This window comes from Gasterosteus aculeatus, chromosome 9, assembly GCF_964276395.1.
Source record: "Gasterosteus aculeatus chromosome 9, fGasAcu3.hap1.1, whole genome shotgun sequence".
Classification (NCBI taxonomy): domain Eukaryota; kingdom Metazoa; phylum Chordata; class Actinopteri; order Perciformes; family Gasterosteidae; genus Gasterosteus; species Gasterosteus aculeatus.
The window spans coordinates 20860542-20881586 of record NC_135696.1 but is presented as its reverse complement, the minus strand read 5'-3'; the positions used below and the strand labels follow the sequence as shown (position 1 = coordinate 20881586).

The 21045-nt window shown below is 46.7% G+C and overlaps 2 protein-coding genes across 3 annotated transcripts; one reads left to right on the top strand and one right to left on the bottom strand.

Moving 5' to 3' along the window:
- The first annotated feature begins 551 nt into the window (after positions 1 to 551).
- Positions 552 to 15970, top strand: gpr179 (G protein-coupled receptor 179). 2 transcript variants are annotated; one of them, XM_078079771.1, is made up of 11 exons: positions 552 to 2327; positions 4576 to 4684; positions 6833 to 6929; positions 7185 to 7417; positions 7705 to 7773; positions 8940 to 9049; positions 9353 to 9591; positions 10110 to 10248; positions 10364 to 10466; positions 10835 to 10984; positions 11372 to 15970. In XM_078079771.1, exons 1-11 carry the CDS (start codon positions 1426 to 1428, stop codon positions 14612 to 14614), a joined length of 5394 nt encoding a protein of 1797 aa, XP_077935897.1. In that variant the 5' UTR covers positions 552 to 1425; the 3' UTR covers positions 14615 to 15970. The 2 variants fall into 2 exon arrangements, with proteins under 2 accessions (XP_077935897.1, XP_077935896.1); XM_078079770.1 differs by having other exon boundaries at positions 6833 to 6941.
- mrpl45 (mitochondrial ribosomal protein L45) lies at positions 15887 to 20522 on the bottom strand. The gene is made up of 8 exons (XM_040185560.2): positions 20425 to 20522; positions 19711 to 19906; positions 19409 to 19526; positions 19162 to 19260; positions 18209 to 18257; positions 17971 to 18120; positions 17581 to 17754; positions 15887 to 16363 (listed from the first exon to the last, which is right to left on the bottom strand). Exons 1-8 carry the CDS (start codon positions 20485 to 20487, stop codon positions 16265 to 16267), a joined length of 948 nt encoding a protein of 315 aa, XP_040041494.2. The 5' UTR covers positions 20488 to 20522; the 3' UTR covers positions 15887 to 16264.
- Between the last annotated feature and the right edge of the window lie 523 nt (positions 20523 to 21045).

The window sequence follows — 21045 nt, the reverse complement described above, 5'->3', positions numbered from 1 at the left end:
AGCGCTGCATGTGTGCACAGGTGACAACACACACACACACACACACACACACACACGTTATAGTCTTCCTCAGGATTGACTGCAGTGCTGTTGCAGTGAAGTATCCGGGTGGAAGTGGTGTGTGTTTCTGTGTGTGTGTGTGTGTGTGTGTGTGTGTATGTTTTGGGGGGGGGGGGCTTCTGAAAACTGGTTGCCATGGACACCAAAACAAGGATTCTCGCCTGCATCATTCCTCCCAGTGAGCACGCTTTTCGCCTCTCTCTCTCTCTCTTTCTCTTCCCTGTTTTTCTCTTTCTTCTCACGCTTCTCGTGCAGCATCTCTCGCTCATCCTTTGGTGCAAACACACAAACATGACAATGTAAGTGTATGCTGATGGTCACTCACACGCCCACACACACACACACACACTGAAACAGGGGAATTCCCCGACAGTGCAAAAAAGATCTTTTGTTTTTGTTGATGCTGTTTTTTTACCTGTAATAATGTGTGTGTGTGTGTGTGTGTGTGTGTTGACGTGCTGCATCGATGATCTCCTGTGTGTGTGTGCAGCAAAAGAACGAGCCCATTCCCCCCTTCCTGAGGGTTTAATCCATCCATGCGTCGCTTCAGCAGCGAGGTTCTTGATGGACGCTCCAATGCAGCAGAGCTTAACCCTCATCTGTGACTGACTGCATCATCCCCTCCTCACACACACACACAACAGATGTACCACTCTCATCACCTTTCAGCGCTGGTAAACGTCCCCGTCGTTACGGAGGCACAGGGTGAACGAAGGAGAGGGAGGGGAGGAGGCAACGGTGGGAGAGGGAGGGCGTGTGGACGAGCATCACAAGCCTCCGTCAGATGGCTGGAGGCTCTTTGGAGCAACAGATGGGCAGAAGAAGAGGAGAGTGCGTCTCCGTCCCTCCACCTCTACGACACACTTCTCTCCTCCTCACAGGTGAACATGTGTATCCCTCAACTTTGAGGCCTCTCCCTCTCCCCCCCTCCTCCCTCTCCTCCTCCTCCTCCTCCTCCTCCTTCTGGCGCACGCTGCTTTGCCCTGCAGCTTTTGGCTGCCGGCTTTGCGACTGAAGAAGCGGGATTCGAGCGGCTCGAGATGGGGGATTGCTCCACGCCTCCTCCTCCTTTCATCACAAGCGCCCCCCACCAGGGACACGCGGATACAATGACCTCTTCTTCGTGTGAGGTGGAGATGCGCGCTGCGAGCGTCAGCGCCACGGACCCGGGTGGCCGCGCTGCTCACACCTTCGGCGCCTCGCTGATGTGAAGATGAAGAAGTCCGAGCCCCGCCAACATGCGACGTCTACTTATTTCCTCCTCGAGTGAAGTGCAAAAGGAGTCAAGCACTGAAAAAAAGAGGGTTTCGTAGGAGTGTGACCCCTCCCCTTACGCCTCCTCTTACTCATTAGATAAAATTCAGGATGGCACCTGTTTTGCGTCTCCTTCTTCTGATCTTCCCCCTCCTAAGAGCGCAGGTGACACCCGGCATCGCACCGGGACCCTCCGAGGACGCGGCGAACAGCTCCAACCTGTTGACAAACAGCACGGGAACCTCAAAGGTCTCCCCCTCTACCACCTTCGGACCCACAGAGCCGCCTTCAGAAGCCCCCACACAGGAGGAAGATGACTGGTCACCAGCGGAGACCTTCTTGTACACTAGAGACCCGACGGTTCTGGAGGCCGCCCGCTGCTCACGGGCGTACAGCCCGCCGGGGATGTCCGGATCGCTGCCCGCCAGCTTCAGTGCCCCCCTGCGGCCGGCTCTGGACGCGCTGGCCAACACGGCCAACTTCCTCAACATGATCTTCCAGGCCAGTGATCTGCGGGAAAGCACCGTGCAGGAGGACATGGAGTGGTACCACGCCCTGGTTCGGGCCCTCCTGGAAGCCGACCTGCTCATCCGGCGCGCACTGCTCACCTTCGACGCCGACCCGACGTCATCAGTGCCGCAGCTGGTGCTCTGCGCCTCACGCAACCCGACGGCCAAGGTGCAAACCATCATCCTCCAGGACCTATCCAAGGCCTGGGAGAGCCTGCACCCGCCCGCCCCGGCCCCCGATGACAGCTGGTTCCGAAGCTTTAAATTCCCGGAGTCCAACCAGCCGACGGCGGCCCTGTCCAAGCGGGTGCTTCTCAACGACCTCAGCACCTTGGACACGCCCAAGTGGAGGCAGGGCGACAGCTATGTGACCAATCACAGCGGGGTGCGGTCGGGCAGCAGCCCTTTCCTCGACTGTGAGGATGGACTCTTCCTTTCTGACTGGATGCTCACCTTGTCCACGTCTTTCTACGGCCTCAAGCCTGACCTGACGCCAGAGTTCAGGTTAGGTCGCGCACGCACACTAAACCCAACATGCGCACACACACTCACAAACAAAACGCACGCAAATGCAAGCTTTTGGACCTTGTTGCATGTTGATAACATTGCATGATGATATATTTATGTAATGATGTGACGTCATCTCCCTCAAAATCATCACAATCACTCTCAAAAGAAGCAACATGCTGAACCATTTTGTGTAAATGTAAATCAGGGTTACATTGTATAAGGCTTCTAATGTTTAACATCCTTTTATCTTTAATGTCTTTATTTTATATCTGACGTTATATATGCGATAAACTGCAAAACCTCCCAAGATAAATGTTCCATTGACTCAATCCCAAAATGTGTCCCTCTAACAGAGAGCTTGCCTCTGACAAAATCACTTTAATCATACTAGCATCACCACTGTCATAACATCGCCACATCATAACATCACCACTATCATAAACTCACCGTTATCATAACATCAACACCATCATAACAACACTACTATCATAGCATCACCACCATAATAACATCACCACCTTCATAACAACACTATTATCAAAACATCACCACCATCATCAAAACATTACCATTATCATAACATCAACAGCATCATAACAACACTACTATCATAGCATCACCACCATAATAACATCACCACCGTCATAACAACACTACTATCATAACATCACCGCTATCATAACATCACCAACAATCATAACATCACCACCATCAAAACAACACCATCATAACATCACCACTATCATAAACTCACCTTTATCATAACATCACCACCTTCATAACAACACTATTATCAAAACATCACCACCATCATCAAAACATTACCATTATCATAACATCAACAGCATCATAACAACACTACTATCATAGCATCACCACCATAATAACATCACCACCGTCATAACAACACTACTATCATAACATCACCACCATCAAAACACCACCATCATAACATCACCACCATCAAAACAACACCATCATAACATCACCACTATCATAAACTCACCTTTATCATAACATCACCACCTTCATAACAACACTATTATCAAAACATCACCACCATCATCAAAACATTACCATTATCATAACATCAACAGCATCATAACAACACTACTATCATAGCATCACCACCATAATAACATCACCACCGTCATAACAACACTACTATCATAACATCACCACCATCAAAACACCACCATCATAACATCACCACTATCATAAACTCACCTTTATCATAACATCACCACCATCATAACAACACTACTATCATAACATCACCTGTAGATTAAACTCACTACTATCATAACATTACAATCATAACATAAGCACTATCATAACATCACTGCCATCAAAACATCACCACCTTCATAACACCACCACCATCATAACAACACTACTATCATAACATCACCCCTAGATTAAACGCACTACTATCATAACATTACTATCATAGCATCACCACCATCAAAACATCACCACTATCATAAACTCACCTTTATCATAACATCATCACCATCATAACACTATCATAACATCACCACTAGTTTAAACTCACTACTATCGTAACATTACTATCATAACATCACCACTAGTTTAAACTCACTACTATCATAACATCACCACCATCAAAACATCACCACCCTTATAACATCAGTAATACTATCATTGCAGGAAAACTTGTAAGCGGGTCTCAAAGCTGCTCTTTATGTGTGCCTGAAAAGGATAAAAGCTTTAAAGTTGACCTCGACATGATTTTTGCATTTCACCTGCTGTTCTAGTTCAGCGTTGGCTCATGTGACCTTCTGTCCAGCACTGGAAAATAAATGTGATAAGCATGTGAAATAAATATTACATTACATTACAGGTCATTTAGCAGACGCTTTTATCCAAAGCGACTTACATTACACTTTTAACTCATGGCTTTTTCACATTTTTGCCCAGGGAGCAATTAAGGGTTAGGTGTCTTGCTCAGGGACACTTCGACTTGAGACATGGGGCAGCCGGGACTAGAACCACCAACCTTGCGGTTCCCAGCGCTCTTACCCCCTGCGCCACGACGACCCCATAAATAAAATATTTCAATTAACAAAGCTAATCCGACATTTGAGGGGGACCCCACGAGACAGAAAAGTAGATTATTCCAAAGAGTCTGATCACAATCTGTGGCCATTTTTGTCTCCTCGCTCTGACTCACCTGTGTGAACTTCCTTTCTCTGTGTGCGTGTGCGTGTGCCTGTGTCAGAGGTGTGATCCGTGTGGACGTCAACATCCAAGACATCGACTTGGACCAATGTGCAACCGGAGACGGCTGGTTTGCCGACACTCACCAGTGCAACCGAACCACCATGGAGGTAAAGTGGTGAACAAATGGCCCACAGAGAAGAACCACACTGCGCTCGGTGTCCGTTAATGGACAATACGTTTGGTCTTTTTATTTTAAAAACTGCAAAATTGGATTGGCAATAACAAGCCGCAAGTGATGGTGACATTCGGGGGAGAGGGAGAGAGAGAGAGAGAGAGGGAGAGAGAGGGAGAGAGAGAGAGAGAGAGAGAGAGGGAGAGAGAGGGAGAGAGAGAGAGAGAGAGAGAGAGAGGTGCTGAGATGGATGACGTTTCTTCTGCTTAGGCAGGATGTTTGCTTGTGATGGATATTTTGTGTGGCATTAGTAATATACTTAAGTAGAGTTACTGAACCCCTGCTACCCAAACTGTTTCCTCTTAATTTAAAAGTAAATATGTTTAATCAGTTTAAACTCTCCAACTCATGTCTGTGACTTTTAGATATAAACTCTTGTGACCTCTGAAAACGGTTTAAGCTCTTTCTGTCTGTGCACATTTTTTTTTCTTGTTGTTGTTGCCTTTTATCTTTTATCCACGTATTCACACGTTCACTCTTCTGGCGGCACCCCGTCCACCCGTCTTTTGGCGCTCCCTCCTCCGTGCAGACCCAATCCCTCACCTCTCATCTCAGCCGTCTATTTAGAGACGGATGCGCTGGGTGGCGGGCTGCGGGATGATCTGATGGATTACGCCGATAATCCAGCGGCCCGCTTACACACTCCACTCTTTTATGCGCTCGCGGAGGTCTGAAGCACAAGAGGAGAACAGTCCCAAAAAAATGAACGCGACCCAAATCCACCCGGCGCCCTTTTGTCCCGTCCCACCCGCCTGAAACGAGTCGCCGCGTTCGAGCGGGCGCAGCTGATGGCTGATTTATTAACCAAAGCAGCTTAATTCAACATTCTGAAGGTAAATAAGGCAGCAGAGGACTTTTATCCGCGTGAAGACACGGTGGACGAACGCCAACCTCCCTCCGTCCTCTAGTCTGGTCTTCTAGACCTCGCCGACCTTCAGGGCCTCGCTAGCGTTAGCTCACGGTTAGCTCCCGCCCGCCGCCCTGCGCGGCGTACATACCGGCGGGTTGGCGCTGTTAGCTTTACCGTTCGCCTGACCACGCCTGACATTTCTTATTTGTCTTCTGCTCTTTGTGGGTCAATCGTTTTCGAGACGCGTACGGCGTCTCTCCTTCACTCCTTAACGTTTCACTTCCGATTAATGGCCGCGAGTGAAACAACACGCCGATGGCAGAAAGGTGGAACTCGGGCCGCGATGGCGGCGGCCCACGAACCAACGTGTGACTTGGCGACGATCGCGTCCACTTCTCACATTCAGTCTCTGCGCCGCAATGACGAGCGATGACGCCCAGCGTTCATCTTCCCGACATGTGAACCGAAGCCGCTGACGCGCTCTGACTATCGGGTGGATTGAGACGCGGCCACTCACGTCCATGTTGCCATTAAGTCTTTGAGTGTCTCACACAGGGGACGAGGGTTTGTGTACATATGCAAAGCTAGTGTGTGTGTGTGTGTGTGTGCGTGTGTGTGTGTGCTTGGGAACAGGATGGCACTAGAAGAGGATAATGTTTTCAGTTGAGGCATTATGTATCCATTTAGCTTTTAACTTAGATTAACACACAGAGCATCCAACTGTGTGTGTGTGTGTGTGTGTGTGTGTCCTGCTAAATTGAAGCTAGCATCAGAGCGAAACAGAGTGAGATTGACCCCCTTTTTTTGTCCAAAGCTGCTTCAACCACCGCTCCGGGGTCCATAAATAAAACACATTATAAAATATCACAGTCAATTAACAGCAATGAAGTAGCGTAAAGACTAAGTGATCTCCAGAGTTCTCATGTCGGCCAAAAAGTGTCAAAGGAAATGTTACAAATATGATCAAATTAAGGTCTTTAAAGAACATTCTTAAATGAATCAACATTAGATACATATTTAAATTTAAAATTTAAATGAACGATGCCACAAAGGGTCGTCATGCTTTCTTCAGGTCACAGTAATTTTAGATTAAAACAATTGTTTTTAATCAATTTAAACCAGCGGGAACTATGAACCACGTGACTGGAAACTACAGTTGGTTGGTATTGTTCTGATTACTCTGAAAGTCTGAAACGAACAGACTAATCCGCATGACGTCTGTGTTTCTGGCAGTGCGTCCCGAGTCCGGGTCAGGGCTTCCAGCTGGGTCAGTACTGCTGCCGCTGTAAGGAGGGCTACTACGACCCGGAGATGCCCCCTCCGGACTCAGGTGGGTCGACAGGTAACATCCTCCGGCCAGCCCGCAGGGGGACGCCATCAGAGCCTCGGCATCACGTCATCCCTTTAGACATTTTTACATCTTACTTCTAAAAACCTGAGGCCCGTTTTTTTAGGAAAGCACAGACTCAAACCCGCTTCCAGCCACTTGAGATTATTTCACAATAAATGGCAGAAAGCGCTTCCTTCAGAGCCGTGAACCTGTCAACCTGTCTCCTCACGTGGGTCTGCGCGGGTGTCGATGCAGATGGCGGCGCCGCAAACCGGAGCGACGGCGGCAGCGGCGGCGGCGGCACGTGTTACCCGAACGTGCCCATCTGCCTCCCGTGCTGGCCCGGCTGCGGGAGCTGCCAGGACGGCGCCCCCTGCCGGGTGCAGGAGGCCTGGCTCCTCAGGGCCGGCGTGCTGGCCGTCCAGGGCTTCTTCATGCTCCTCATCTTCGTCAGCATGCTGGTGGCCTACAGGCACCGCCGCAGCCGGGTGAGTCGCTGTGTTTGGGCTCCACGAAACCGAAACCTTTTCTTCTTAAGTATTATTATTAGCCACATCACATAATTGTATCTTATTTGTCATAGAGGGTTACTTTTATTAATCCTGATGGGGGGGAAATGTTCTTTAAGGACTTTAACAGTATATTGCCATGCTATGACGTGTATCATAGCAATGGAACGGTCCTCTCAGCAAACACCACATCTTCTTCTTCTTTCATCTCCCAACTGCCCCCCCCCTCGCCTCCCTCGCCTCCCCCCTTCCCGTCCCCCCCTCAGAGGATCCGGGCGTCCGGCCTCCTGCTGCTGGAGATGATCTTGTTCGGCTCTCTGCTCCTCTACTTCCCGGTGAGTGTCAGAGCTTATAGAGCTCTTACAGATCACTGCGCGGCGCCGCGGATTATTTCATAATGGACCATTTGTTGGGGGAGGAGGGGGAGGGGGGGTGAACGCGGGTGAGCGAGTGCGAGAGTGAGAGCGGGACGGGCGGGTTTAGGTGGGTCGACGGTTTTCATAAATCAATCTTTGGATTCATTTGACCAAACAATGAGCCGTTAACGTAGATGAGCGGTGACTTTGTACCCGTGTGAGCGGCAGTCAGACTATATGAGGCCTTCCTGCTGCTCGGTTATTGATCCTTGATCGAGTTCCCGATGTGTGAACGTGTTAATGGGCGGTTCTGGCAGCTCGGCGCCTCTCAAACTGCAAACTGGTGGTGACCATTTCAAACTCTCCGTTCACAGTACATTTCTTTTCAAACACAAATATATATATAAAATTCCATGTGTACACATCATATGATATAAATACCTTTACCCAATACTCATTTTCACTGAACGGCGCCTGAACGCATCATGATGAAACGGAACAGAACCATTAGCTGCTAACGTGGCTAATGATTTAAACACTGACTGGTTGTTTTTAACTTAACATCAGAGATCAAAGTATGTATTCCAGTGAATAAGTGTATTATTTTTCTTTGAAACAGTTGCACAATGGATCACTAACACTAATAATGTTCTTTATATGAGCCGAGAGAAGACCCCTCTAATAACAGTGTGTTATGTTACTGTTTCAAAGTTAAGTAGAGATTCACAGGAGGGTCTGAACCGCAGTCGGCCCACACAGCTGACTGCGGTTCAGACCGCCCCAGACGAAAGGCCGGTCAGTTCACCCTCTCATCTCGCCGGAGGGGGGCGGCTGCGCTCGGGCGGCCATTTCATCTACAAACAGATCACCTGCTGAAGGGCTCGCGTTGGGTTTTTCATTTTCTAAACCCAACAACGTAAATTTATTGGCCTTTGCGTCCGTAGTTGGTGTAGTGGTACTAATATTCAGGGTATCCATTAGTGGTCCATTAGTACCAGATGCTGCAAATTCTGCATCAAATAATAGCAACAGAGCTTTTAAAAGCTGCGGTTGCGGTCCTTGTTGCATGATTATCCACAGCGACAGCATGAGCAGCAAGTCACCGTAAAGTCCCTTCTACTCACAGGAAGTGTTTCTCCCTGCAGGTGTTCATCATGTACTTCAAGCCGAGTACGTTCAGGTGCATTCTGCTCCGCTGGGTCCGAATGCTCGGCTTCTCCATCGTCTACGGGACGGTCACTCTGAAAATGTACAGGTAGGTTTGCATCAGTTTGTATTTCACAGTAACATCCAACATTCACTCCTGCTGGTACTTAAAGGTCGACTGTTGCACTTTTACAAATATCACACTTTCACGCTTTGAATTGGCGCCGTTAGCCAAACACACGTTTAACATTGCAATAATAATTGAATGATATCGAAAGACTTTTAAAAGTATCGTTAGTTCTGTGTTACTTCTGGAAAATAATAGTTTCATGTGCCATTATATTATAAATGTGATAAACAGCCTCATTTAGACTCCCACTGAAACATTAGCGGTCTTTGTTTTACCTCGCAGGGTCCTGAAGGTCTTCCTCTCGCGCACGGCCCAGCGGGTGCCCTACATGTCGGGCCTGCACCTGCTGAGGATTCTGGGAGTGATGCTGATGACGGTCAGCTGGTTCCTCTGCGCGTGGACGGTCGGCGCCCTGCAGAACCGCGACAGGAACATCCCGGTGTTCGTGGGGACGAGCACGTGGGACGGCCAGGGGTTCAACCTGTGCCACGTGGACCGCTGGGACTACATGATGGCTGTGGGTGGGTGGCAGCTCGGCAGAAAGGAACATGGATCCTCTCCTCCAACACTGCCGTTATTTCTCTTTCTATTCATGAATTTGTGTCATGGAATCAACTCAATTTGCGTGTAGTTTTACCTCGAGTAGTGGTCAGGAAATTCTATTAATAAATAATATTTGATTCATCTTTTTTTAATCTACTTTTATCAACAACTATCCTTACTGGACAATTTATTACAATTTGAGCCATCAATGATTTCTCCCAGTAAAAGACCGCCATGCCCAAAAGTATAAGTCCTACCCTGATTGGGCTCCACCTTTGAAGGTCATGGGCTCCAAACAGTACAAACCAAACCGAAAACAAGGTTGTTTTTAAAGGTAACGCCAATAGTGAGCACACTTCAATCACACAATAATCTCTTATATAAGTCTGTGTGCACACAACTCCAGTCAGCACAGTAGGTCAAAGGTGAGTCGTGAAACCACCGCTAACTCGTCTGAGTTACTTTAACACCTGACCTCTGACCTCGCCCTCCTCAGCCGAGCTTCTGTTCCTGTGCTGGGGGAGCTCCCTGTGGAGCGCCGTCAGGCCGGTTCCCTCGGCCTTCCACGAGCCTCGCTACATGGGCATCGCCATCCACAACGAGCTGCTTCTGTCCTCCGCCTTTCATCTGTTCAGGTAGATGCCCTCGGAGGCCCCAGGGGGGAAATATTCACACAAACCGCGCACACGTGTGACAGGACTTTGTGCTTCTTTTTTTTTCTCTGCTTCCCCCCCCCCCCCCCCCCTCCAGGTTCACTTTTCCCTCTCTGCATCCCGATTGGATGTTGCTGCTGTCCTTCATGCACACGCACGTGACCATCACCGTGACGCTCGCTCTGCTCTTCGTTCCCAAGGTACTCGCGGCATCTCGGGCTAGAATAAGGGGCGAATGCATTGGGGAGCAAGTGAAGGTTCTTACACCAAAGTGTAAAAATACTATTTTATACATGAAAGTTCTGCTGTCAAAATGTTACCAACCAGTTTTATCAAAAAGTATAAATAATAGAAACGTGTTTTTTTGCACGTGTCAATATTTCCACGCGGATCGGATTCGATCAGTGTGTCATAAACATGTGTTTGATGTTTTTGGAGGTCCTCCCGGGGGCGTAAGAGTGCGTCAGTGGGGGTTCTGGCTCTTGGGAGGAAACAGTTTAGCTAGAGATTGGCAAGATTCTGGGATAATCCATCAAATTGCCTTTTTGCCCCCGTGTCTCCTCCCCAGTTTCTTTATGTGTCCAAGCCGGCAAGGGCGGAGATCGCCGCGGAGGTGTACGAAGAGGAGGTGGACCTGCGGCGCTCCGGCTCGTACCTCAACAGCAGTTTTCACTCTGCGTGGAGTGAACACACCGGAGTGGACCCGGAGGACTTTCGGGTAAACTCTCTTGTCCCCTCAGAACGATGCTATCACTTCGCATTAGGATATAATTTACAACATGTGGAGGAAATTCCAAAGATCACATTTAAATAAGGAAAATAAATGTCCCTAAATTTCAGTCGTGATCAGTTGTAAACTCACATAAAAAGATCTTAAAAGTGTTATAATTTAAATTATAAATTAACAGTGAATAGAATCAGCTGTAGAAAGAACCTATGCAGTATAACCCTTCTCCACCCTTTACCCTTGTCCTAAACGGGGGTCTTCTTACATGGAAACATGTCTGTTACCTCTCCTCTGACTTGTTACTCTCCATATGTTTTCCTCTCCTCAATCATTTACTCAATCCCATCATCCATTTTCTCCCCTCTTCATGTGCACCAGGATGAACTGAGGAAGTTATATGCCCAGTTAGAAGTCCACAAGACCAAAAAGATGACCGCAAACAATCCTCACCTGTCAAAGAAGCGGAGTTCTCGCTGTGCATTGGGCAGATCCATTATTAGACGCATTGCTGAGATCCCAGAAAACATGAGCCGGCGGTGCAGCCGCGACGACAGAGAAGGATCCTTCCACAGCAGGATGAGTGCCAACCAACCCGAGTCTTTCAGGAGAACCCCAGATAACGTCTGCATCAGTTACAAAAGTTCCATGAAATCCCCATCGATGCGCAAGTCCCAAAGTGATCATCACTATGTCAGGGAAAGAGACCCCCCCTTGAAGGAAGACTCTCTGAAGAGGTTCTCGCGACAATCTGAGACCGATTCCTTGGATATCCCACCAGGTGTTTGCAAGTCAGCCAGTGCTCAAAATCTGTCAATTGATACCAATCTCCTGCATCCTGATCACACCAGGCTCCACAAGTCCTGGAGCCTGACCTCAACCACCACCCATTCCATGGAGAACTTACCCAAGGTTAGCAGATCCAAAACAGTGCTGTCGAGGTCCCGGCAGAGCATTTCCATTAGCGAGCAGACGAGGAGCGCTCTCCAGCTAGAGTCATTTGACAAGGCTGAGGTCTGTCCTTGGGAGATGGCTCAAGAACAATCTGGGGACAAGAACCAGAAACATGTCACCTACGCAAACTCTGAGGACGGCTCCAACAGAGGGCCACAATCTCCAGAAGCGCTAGTCTGTCCCTGGGACCATTTCCCATCCGTAGAAAAGAACCCTTCAGAGGACAGGGGGGAGAGCGGCTCCCCAAAACCACAGGTTTGTGCGTCTGTGAGTGCACCAGGCACGCCAAGGGCAAAGGCCACGAAAGATCACCGCGTTTTCTCCTTCCGCGGCACCAGCACCAAGTGGCTCGCTGTGAAAGCACTCATGGGATCCTTCGATAGCGGAAGCCAGTCCAGTAAGGACGGAAGTTTAAATGAGTTCAAGGATTCTGTTTCACAGAAAAGTCAGGAGAGCACTTGCACAATGCCGAGATGGGGAACATCTAGTCGACGTCCCAGCAAGGAAAAGAAGTCACTGCAGAAAAGAAGCATGACAACGGTGGAAAAACCATGTCTCGTGAAACAGAATGCCGTCAGACTTTCTTCCGGGGATTCTACCGACAGAAGCCTCAGGCAGCTTGTCATCGTGAAATCGGGCGTCTACCCGTGGGATGTGGATGATGTGCAACAAGGTGGCACCTGTGAACATGTGTTTTTATCGAGGCAGAACAGCAGGCGTAGTAGTATCGGTTCTTGGGAAACCGCTAGCAGCTGTAGAACTCCTTCAACTCACCGACGAGGAAGTAATCGAATCACACCAGTCCGCAGCGCTGCCAACAAAGATGTGTGTCCATGGGATGGAGCTGGTGCTTCCCAGGACGGATGGGGACTCCAGAAGCAGCCGAGCATCAAAGCAGACGTCTGCCCTTGGGAATCTCAGCCATCCAACGTACGTCCATGGGAACCTCAAGAGCAAGGGGTCGGGAGCAGGCGTGGAAGTGGGCTTGTTGAGGCGTGTCCCTGGGAATCACAGGATATTCCAGTTATTTCTTATACTAACACGTCGAGAGATTCACAGGGACAACAGTCTTTGAAACGTCCAGCAGATGTATGTCCCTGGGAGACTCCGGGAAGTCCCCAACCTTTGTTAAAGCAAGATAAAGAATTTACTAATGTTTGTCCCTGGGATGCTCAGGACAAGGCTGAAGTTGTATACGAAAACCTAAATCCTTTGGAGACCAAGGGGACGCTGTCTGTACCTCTTCGACAAGTCATGAAAGCTGCTATCCATCCTGGGGTGTCAAAAGACATTTTAACTGATGAGCACCATGCAAAATACCCTAGCCTGCATTTGGGGAAAGAAATGCCAAAGGCAGCCGAAAGTTGTCCCTGGGATTTCCCTGATCCCCCTAAATTAACGGGAGACATTTGTCCATGGGATGAGGGGAACACTGAGCCAACGGATACAAGCTCAACCACACAAATGAACATCAAAGTAGATATTTGTCCCTGGGAGAGTGGACATCAACACAAACCAGCAGGCTCACAAAAAGGTACTTCGCCTTTGAGAGATTCTTCTGTGCAGACTAATGGGGAAGACGGCACAGAAGTAAACATATGTCTCCGGAAAACCGATAAAACCACAGCAACCGGTATCTTCTCAAAAGGACTGGAAAGGCCAGCAGATGTTTGTCCATGGGATAGTGCTGAACTAGAATCAAGAAATCCACCGACTCCCAAAACATCTGAGAAGCATGTGAGGCAAGATGCCGTTTGCGCAGAGGCGGTGAAAGCGCAAGTGTCAAAAGCAAACTTACAAAGACAAGGAACGTCAAGGGAAGACATTTGTCCTTGGGATACAGAAGAACCAAAGGTTCTCAAAAAGCAGGAGAGCACTACGGGAGATGTTTGTCCTTGGGAAACAGACAAACCAAAGGTTCTCCAAAAGCAAGAAAGCACTCTGGGAGATGTTTGTCCTTGGGAGACAGAAGAACCAAAGGTTCTCCAAAAGCAAGAGAAGACTGTGGGAGATGTTTGTCCTTGGGAGACAGAAGAACCAAAGGTTCTCCAAAAGCAAGAAATGACTGTGGGAGATGTTTGTCCTTGGGAGACAGAAGCACCAAAGTTTCTCCAAAAGCAAGAAAGCACTCTGGAAAATGTTTGTCCTTGGGAGACAGAAGAACCAAAGGTTCTCCAAAAGCAAGAGAAGACTGTGGGAGAAGTTTGTCCTTGGGAGACAGAAGAACCAAAGGTTCTCCAAAAGCAAGAAAGCACTCTGGGAGAAGTTTGTCCTTGGGAGACAGAAGAACCAAAGGTTTGCCAAAGACAAGAGAGCGCACAGGGAGATGTTTGTCCATGGGAGTCTGATGATCAACAAACCTCAAACAGGAGCGAAGTTTGTATACCCAATAGTGAGGAAGGAGAAGTCCCAGAGAACCAGGAGCCACTGTGTGTTGAAGATGGCCCAGCAGACATTACCCCAGAGCAGATAGACGAGTCCAAACAGAACCTGGCCCTGGGCCGCCGCGATGCTTTGTGTCCCTGGGACATGAGACTGAGCCAATCGGGCTCCTTCACGGACAACGCCACAGATGTCTTCACATGGGAGCCCGAGAATATTCCTGAGGAGGACGAGGAGGACGATGCAGAATGTGCCGCTGAGGCTTTTGTGTTCCCGTCTGACTTGTGATCTAGATGTTGCTCGTCGACAGGCGAGGGGAGCCTTGTTTCCGCAGAGTGCAGGATCTGCTCACCAGGCTGCAATAAGCGCTAATCGTAGACAGAACGCAGGGCGTTGTTATTTCAAGTTGGATCATCTGATGAAGAGGACTCGATGGGCGGGACCTAACTGGTCGCGCGAACTTGAGTAACATTAAGTCCTGTTTCAGCAGAAGCAGGCAAGGGGTACGTCCCTCACTGAACCTGCCAAGAATACGGACAGACTTTTCTTGGCTGGAGGGCGTCTTGAGGCTTTTAGATTATGTCCCTTTTCTTCCCGCTTCTACCCCCCTCATTTTAAAGTTGAGGTGTTTTTTGTGTCTTTGTGTGTTTTTAGGTGACAGTAAACATATTTAACATGAAGGGGTGTGTTGGACGCGTGGCTGAGGTGACCATCACAAAACCAGAGCTAAAAACTGCTCATAATTACAAATTGCAGCACAGGACCTAATGGACTGAACTCGGCGGAAGCAGCCTTCGAACGATAAATTCAGACTAATAATTTTTCAAAGTAAAAGAATGTGTACAGTAGATGTCAAATAACATTTATATGTTGACTGATAAAACTATGCATACTTGTTTGCTTAAGTGGCCGAATTAGTGGTTATCACGATGCTCTCGTTTGTTATTCAGTCACGATCATGTAATAACATTCCACTACTTATAGAAACAATGCCAAATGAATACATAAATCAGCATAAACTCAACTACACTTAAAGAAAACCACTCGTGTGACAACGTACTGACGTATGTTTTGAATTAAATTGCTTCATTAGTCAAAGTTGATTATTAGAAATATATTAGCAGCTTAGTATATGGACATCAAGAGTTACTCCAGGTTTCAATGTATGACAGTGATTGCCATGTTTTACTACATCTTTTTAAAAGTATAAGAATGTATGTCAAAATTAACAGTGTGTGTCTAGTCTATGTATTAAATCAGGCGTCAGTTTTTTAAAAATGTCATTCTGTTGCAGACAGCAGGGGATTTTTCTTCTTATTCGGTGACCTCTTTGTTTAAAACCCGCGCCAGGTGTTTTTTTTCTAAAGAGTGACCTAGTTGAGCATTGTTGTGTGTTTGTTTATTTTTTGAATGAATGTGCTGTAATTTGGCATCAAGTAAAAATAATAATTAGAAAAAATAAATTATAACACATCCCTTGATTTGCATAAATAAAACAGCCCATGTTCTGTTCTGTATGAAACATCTATGAAAGATTGATCTGATGAACAAAAATATAACTGGTCTGAGGAGACACTTTATTTTTGTATTTCCCGAGGTCAACACGGAGTATATTCATCACAGAAATAAACCATTCAATCTCTAGACGTCTCTACTGTTTATTTATAACAGTCATAAAAATCGCTGCCATTATTCCAGACCGTGTGTTGCAGGCAGCTGCTTTATTGGCTGCCGTACTCGGGACTTTATTCATCCTAAAAGCTCACCTGCTGCTTCTCAAACAGATCGCAGCCTCCAAAAGGAAGGTTTCCTGCCAAAGTGGAACGACCCAACGGGCCGAACTAACCGGCCGCGGCCAGAATCTAAACTGCATTTGGCGCATGAGCGCTCACAAAGTCGCGGGGTGGCTCCGCGTTGAGAGCGGCGCCCCCCCGTGGCCTATTTGCTCCACTGGACCGCCTCTGGTTTGGGAACCTCATAGTTGAGGGCGTCAAACTCTTGTCCCGGCCTCAGCTCCGGACCGGGAATCATGAGAGTCTGGAGGAGGAGAAAAGGGGCGGAGTCACATTTAGAGTCACCAACGATACTACGAGATGTTTCAGGACTGAAGTTATGAAATGTTCAAAAACAGGAGAAAGAAACGCCACATATTGCTTTATATCACAAAGGATGGTTCGCTGTGCGTCCTTAAAAAAGTTTTTACTTTTTTTTAAACCTTGAGTTGTTTTTAAATGAAATAGTCACATTTTCCACAGTAACCGCCCCCAAACACAGGAGCAGCTGTATTACAATTATAACCATTATTATATTATTTATTCTGCTCTGGGTTACAGCAGGTGGGCGTCGGCTGGACAGATTGTTATCAGCAGGTGTTTGAGCATAAATTAATATAATTATTAGTCAAACCTCAGAGGTTTGGTGCGACGTTTTTGTAAGATTATTACATTACATGATGATTTAAATGAAATCCAAGTGGAAAAAGGCAACGATTAATCCGGGAGATAAACATCTCCGAATGAAATAAAAGCCAAAGCTTCTGTTCCTCCTGCTTCTCTACTTTAGTTTCGTCGATCACACTTTTTGTGTCGAGTCACTTCCCTCCGAGATTTATGGGAATATTCTCGTCAATAAGGAATGAAACCGGATCAAATTTGACTGAGGATCTTCAGCACAGAGATTTTGTGTTTTTCGGTCAAAACAGTTTGGGTTTTTTAGATTGAATTAACAATCTCAAATGTATTTTATCACCAGTAAAGTTTTCTCAGTCGTCATGGAGAGGCATTTATTGATGGGAAAGCTCAGTAGTTGTTTATATTAAGTATGAAAGAGTTTGGATTGTGCTGTTTAATCTACATTGTCTTTAAAAAAAGACAGGATTGTTGTATTAGAATCCATCAGTCTTAACAGGTGCACCTAATAAATCCTCTTACATCCCCACGTGATGGAGAGTGCAGACAGTTTATTAAATCTGGGCTTTTGCAGTTTTTGGACATGAACCAAACAGCTGATATTTTAGGGGAAGAAGCAAAGGATGAATAAAAGCTTTATGAAGCACAGGAAGTGGAAAATAATGTACTGACAACGTGAGGAAGTGATACTGACAAGGTTGAAACACTTGGATGAGGTGGTTGTTAAAGGGACGCATGGACTGGCTGGTTAATAAAGCGTTATTTTGGGCAGTAAGTTTGGCTTGGAACGCTGCCTTCTTCTGCTAAAAGACCAGTGCAGCCAGCCAGCGCAGCGCACAGGGTCACCTTAATAATGGGGTCTTTGGCCGGAGCCCAGGACGGCACGATCTTCCCGTGTAGCCGCCATCGGCCGTAGGGGTTGACGAGGTGTCGTTCTATGACCAGGTACTCCAGGACGTCCTTCGACTGCTCCTCGCTGCCCAGCATCAGCCGCCCGAAGCGGTCGTAGATGGCCAGAATCTGCGGGTCGACAGAGCGCACAAAGATCCTTCAAAAGGGTGACCTAAATCCTGATATTGTCTCTGAATACTCAAAAATACAACTGCTCTCGAAGTAGCTTAAATCAACCACGTGAAACACGCACGCTTTACACTTAAAAACACAGCATTCAAAAAAAAAGACGTGCACACAAACAGCTCACGCTGAGGTCACAAGTCGACTGCAGGCCAGTCCTACCTGTTTGGAGTGCATGCGGACCGTCACCTGGCCGTACAGGTTGCCCTTGGTTACCATGTCAGGGCAGCGGGCGTGGACCACTTTGGGCGGCTCGAGGGACTCCACAAACCTCCAGCTGATGGTCTTGTAGCGGTTCCCCCTCGTCATCTCCTGCCGGCGGGACAGAGGCGTGATGGGAGGAGTCAACGCTGAAATGAGTTGTGGATCGGAAAGGTCGACATTCAGAGGAGCCACTTACGGGATAACACCTCTCCGTCACCAGGGAGTGAAGCTTCTCCTTGTCGAACCTGCGGGGAAAAAAACAGCAGTTAATCCCCCAAATGACCCCAAAGCCCCACCTTCAGTCAGACAGAGCTAGAAAATAAATAAATAACCTTTGAAAGTCTTTTAATCGGAGACAACCTGCCAATTGCTACGTCTTGCTCAAAGACAGAGTGAGACGGGGATCAACCCGTCGACCCTCTGGTTAAATGACGACATGCTCTACCCACATATATAAAATATATATTAATATTAATTATAAAAAATGTATGCGTACAGGACTGAAGGATTTGGACATTGGATACTTTTTGTGATATATTTTTGGAAAATGTGCCGCCTTGTTTTTGCCAAAAACAACTTGAAAGAAATGTACTGAATTAACTTAATATATTTAAAGGGGACATTTAGAACCTTGTGGAGTCTGAGGCCAATTTGTGATTTTGCACTCCACAAAATGAATTGAATATTTAATTTGTAAAGCGCTGTCCTGAATGGAGGAAATGAGAGTCATACTGAAGCAGCTAAAGGGACGTCAGCACAGATATTCACATGGAGTAGAGAGGGAGCGCCGGGAACGCAAGGTCGGTGGTTCAAACCCTGGCTGCTCCATGTCCCGAAGTGTCCCTGAGCAAGACACCCAACCCCTAATTGCTCCCAGACAGCCCTTACGGCTGCCCACTACTGATGGGTTAAAAATGTAAAAACCAGGTTAAGAATGCTATGCAAGTCGCTTTGGATAAAAGCAACAGCTAAATGTAATGTAAGCTAATCATCTGAGAAGCAGCTAGTTCATTCAAGTCAAATGAAGTTATTTTTTTTCCCACTTGGAGCAGACTTGACTTCAACAAATAACGGAAGGAATCTATAGACGACCTATCACTTCTTCAACAAATGTAATATTCTGGAGATTCATCGTCTTCATTTTCTTACTGCGTCAGCGCGTTGTGGGCCTCCGTGAAGATTTCTTGAGCTCGCTCCGCAAAACTCTTTGTTGCAAACTCAGAGTCGTGATCTTTGATTTTACGGATCCTGTAGGAAACAACCACAGAACAAATAAGTCACGCTTTCTCCCGTTCACTGCAGAGCGGACCGTCTGGAGGTGTTTTCGTGGGAAACGGGTGAAACGAGGCGAGGAGGAGGAGGATGATTCAGGAGACGTGTTAGCTGCTTAGCTTACGCTAGCTGCGAGGAAGCGCTCTGTCGCATCTGCTCGGTTCGTTGTTTCAGGCCTTCTTTGGACAGAGTGGACAGACGAGCGTCGCCCTCCGGGGGGATGTAGGGGTCGAAGATCCCCGCTGTTAGAGACATCAAACAGGGACGATCAAACAAACAAATGGAACTCAGTGTTGTCAACACTGGTTTAAGGTTATGTTTGTTTTGACCACAGTTTTTGATGATCTTTAAATCATCGAATTTTATCCCTTCAAAATCTGACACACACGTATTCCTGTGGAGATGAACAAACGACGCTTGTACTACCAGTGCAGGCGATGTTGATGGGCCTCTCGAAGTACTGCTGCTTGATGACGATGCCTGCCGCCCGGGCCTTGGCCTCTGGGTTCTCCTGCTTATGTCCCTTCTGCCCCACCGCGGGGGGGACGAAGTAGCGCTTCTTAGTGCGGACCGGCAGGTAGAGCGGGCCGGGAGGCCGCAGGTCCAGAGACGCCTCTGCATTCTGAGAGGACGGGTTATAAAAGGAAACTTTATTCATCCCAAACGGAAAGGCATTGCAACAAAGTGAGAAAGATTGCAAAATATATGTGGTACAAATAAAACAAAATAGATATTGTAATGCATGGGAGAAACTAAATGTACATAACGCTAGAAATGTATAATTATAATAATTCTAACTTGAGGGAATATTCAGATACTTTATCAAGTACCAGTATTAATACCACAGACACTAAGTATAAGTATGTAAATATGATAAGGAGAATGTCCTTATAAGTAGAAACTGTCCCCAGCAGCATTGTTGTACCATTATATATGTCATTAACACAGTATTACTCATATAATATGTTATATATTGTTCCATGTATTTCTAATCTCACCGTTAGCTAACGTTAGCTATGCTGGCGCTGTCAGAACGAGCTAGCTTCAAACATTAATCTTCATAAAAAGTAAAACCAATGAGCTGCTTCGACAACATATCGACTATTTGATAAAGTGAAGAGTATTTTTGTCGCTCATTACCTTCAAACTGCTACATCTGGCTCTGTGAAGAGCGACCAGTGTCCTCTTCATGGGCAGCGCCATCTTGCTAACATTTGACAGAAAAAAAGCACTTCCGTTTTGCGCTTTCAAAACAAAACTCACTCTAGGACCGTGTTTTTGTGTTGGTCATTAAAACAATATTATACAATAAGTACGCAACCTAAACCAAAACAATGTGAATTGACTTATGCACGGCTTCAAAAAGAGTACTTGTTGCAAGGTCCAGTAGACTATTGAATCCATGAATGATACAAATGATTATACCAATTTTATTTGTATTTTTTCCAATCCATATTTCTGATTTTGTTGATGCATTGATTTGGTTTGTTTATTATCATATTATATGTCGTTTTATGTTTTTAAATAGCCTGTGTATACCGGTATATCAACTAAAGACAGCAACACAGAAGTGCAAGTATAAATATTGCATTTAAAATCTTCCTGATGGAAAATAAATACCCAAAAGTGAAAGTACACCTAATTTAGAATCGCTCATTTGAAAAAGTCTTTATATATGTATTTTTGCCAAATAGATACAGGCAAAGTTTTAGCTCCAACTCATTCTGAGCATTTAAGATGTATGTGTGTTCAAGTATATGA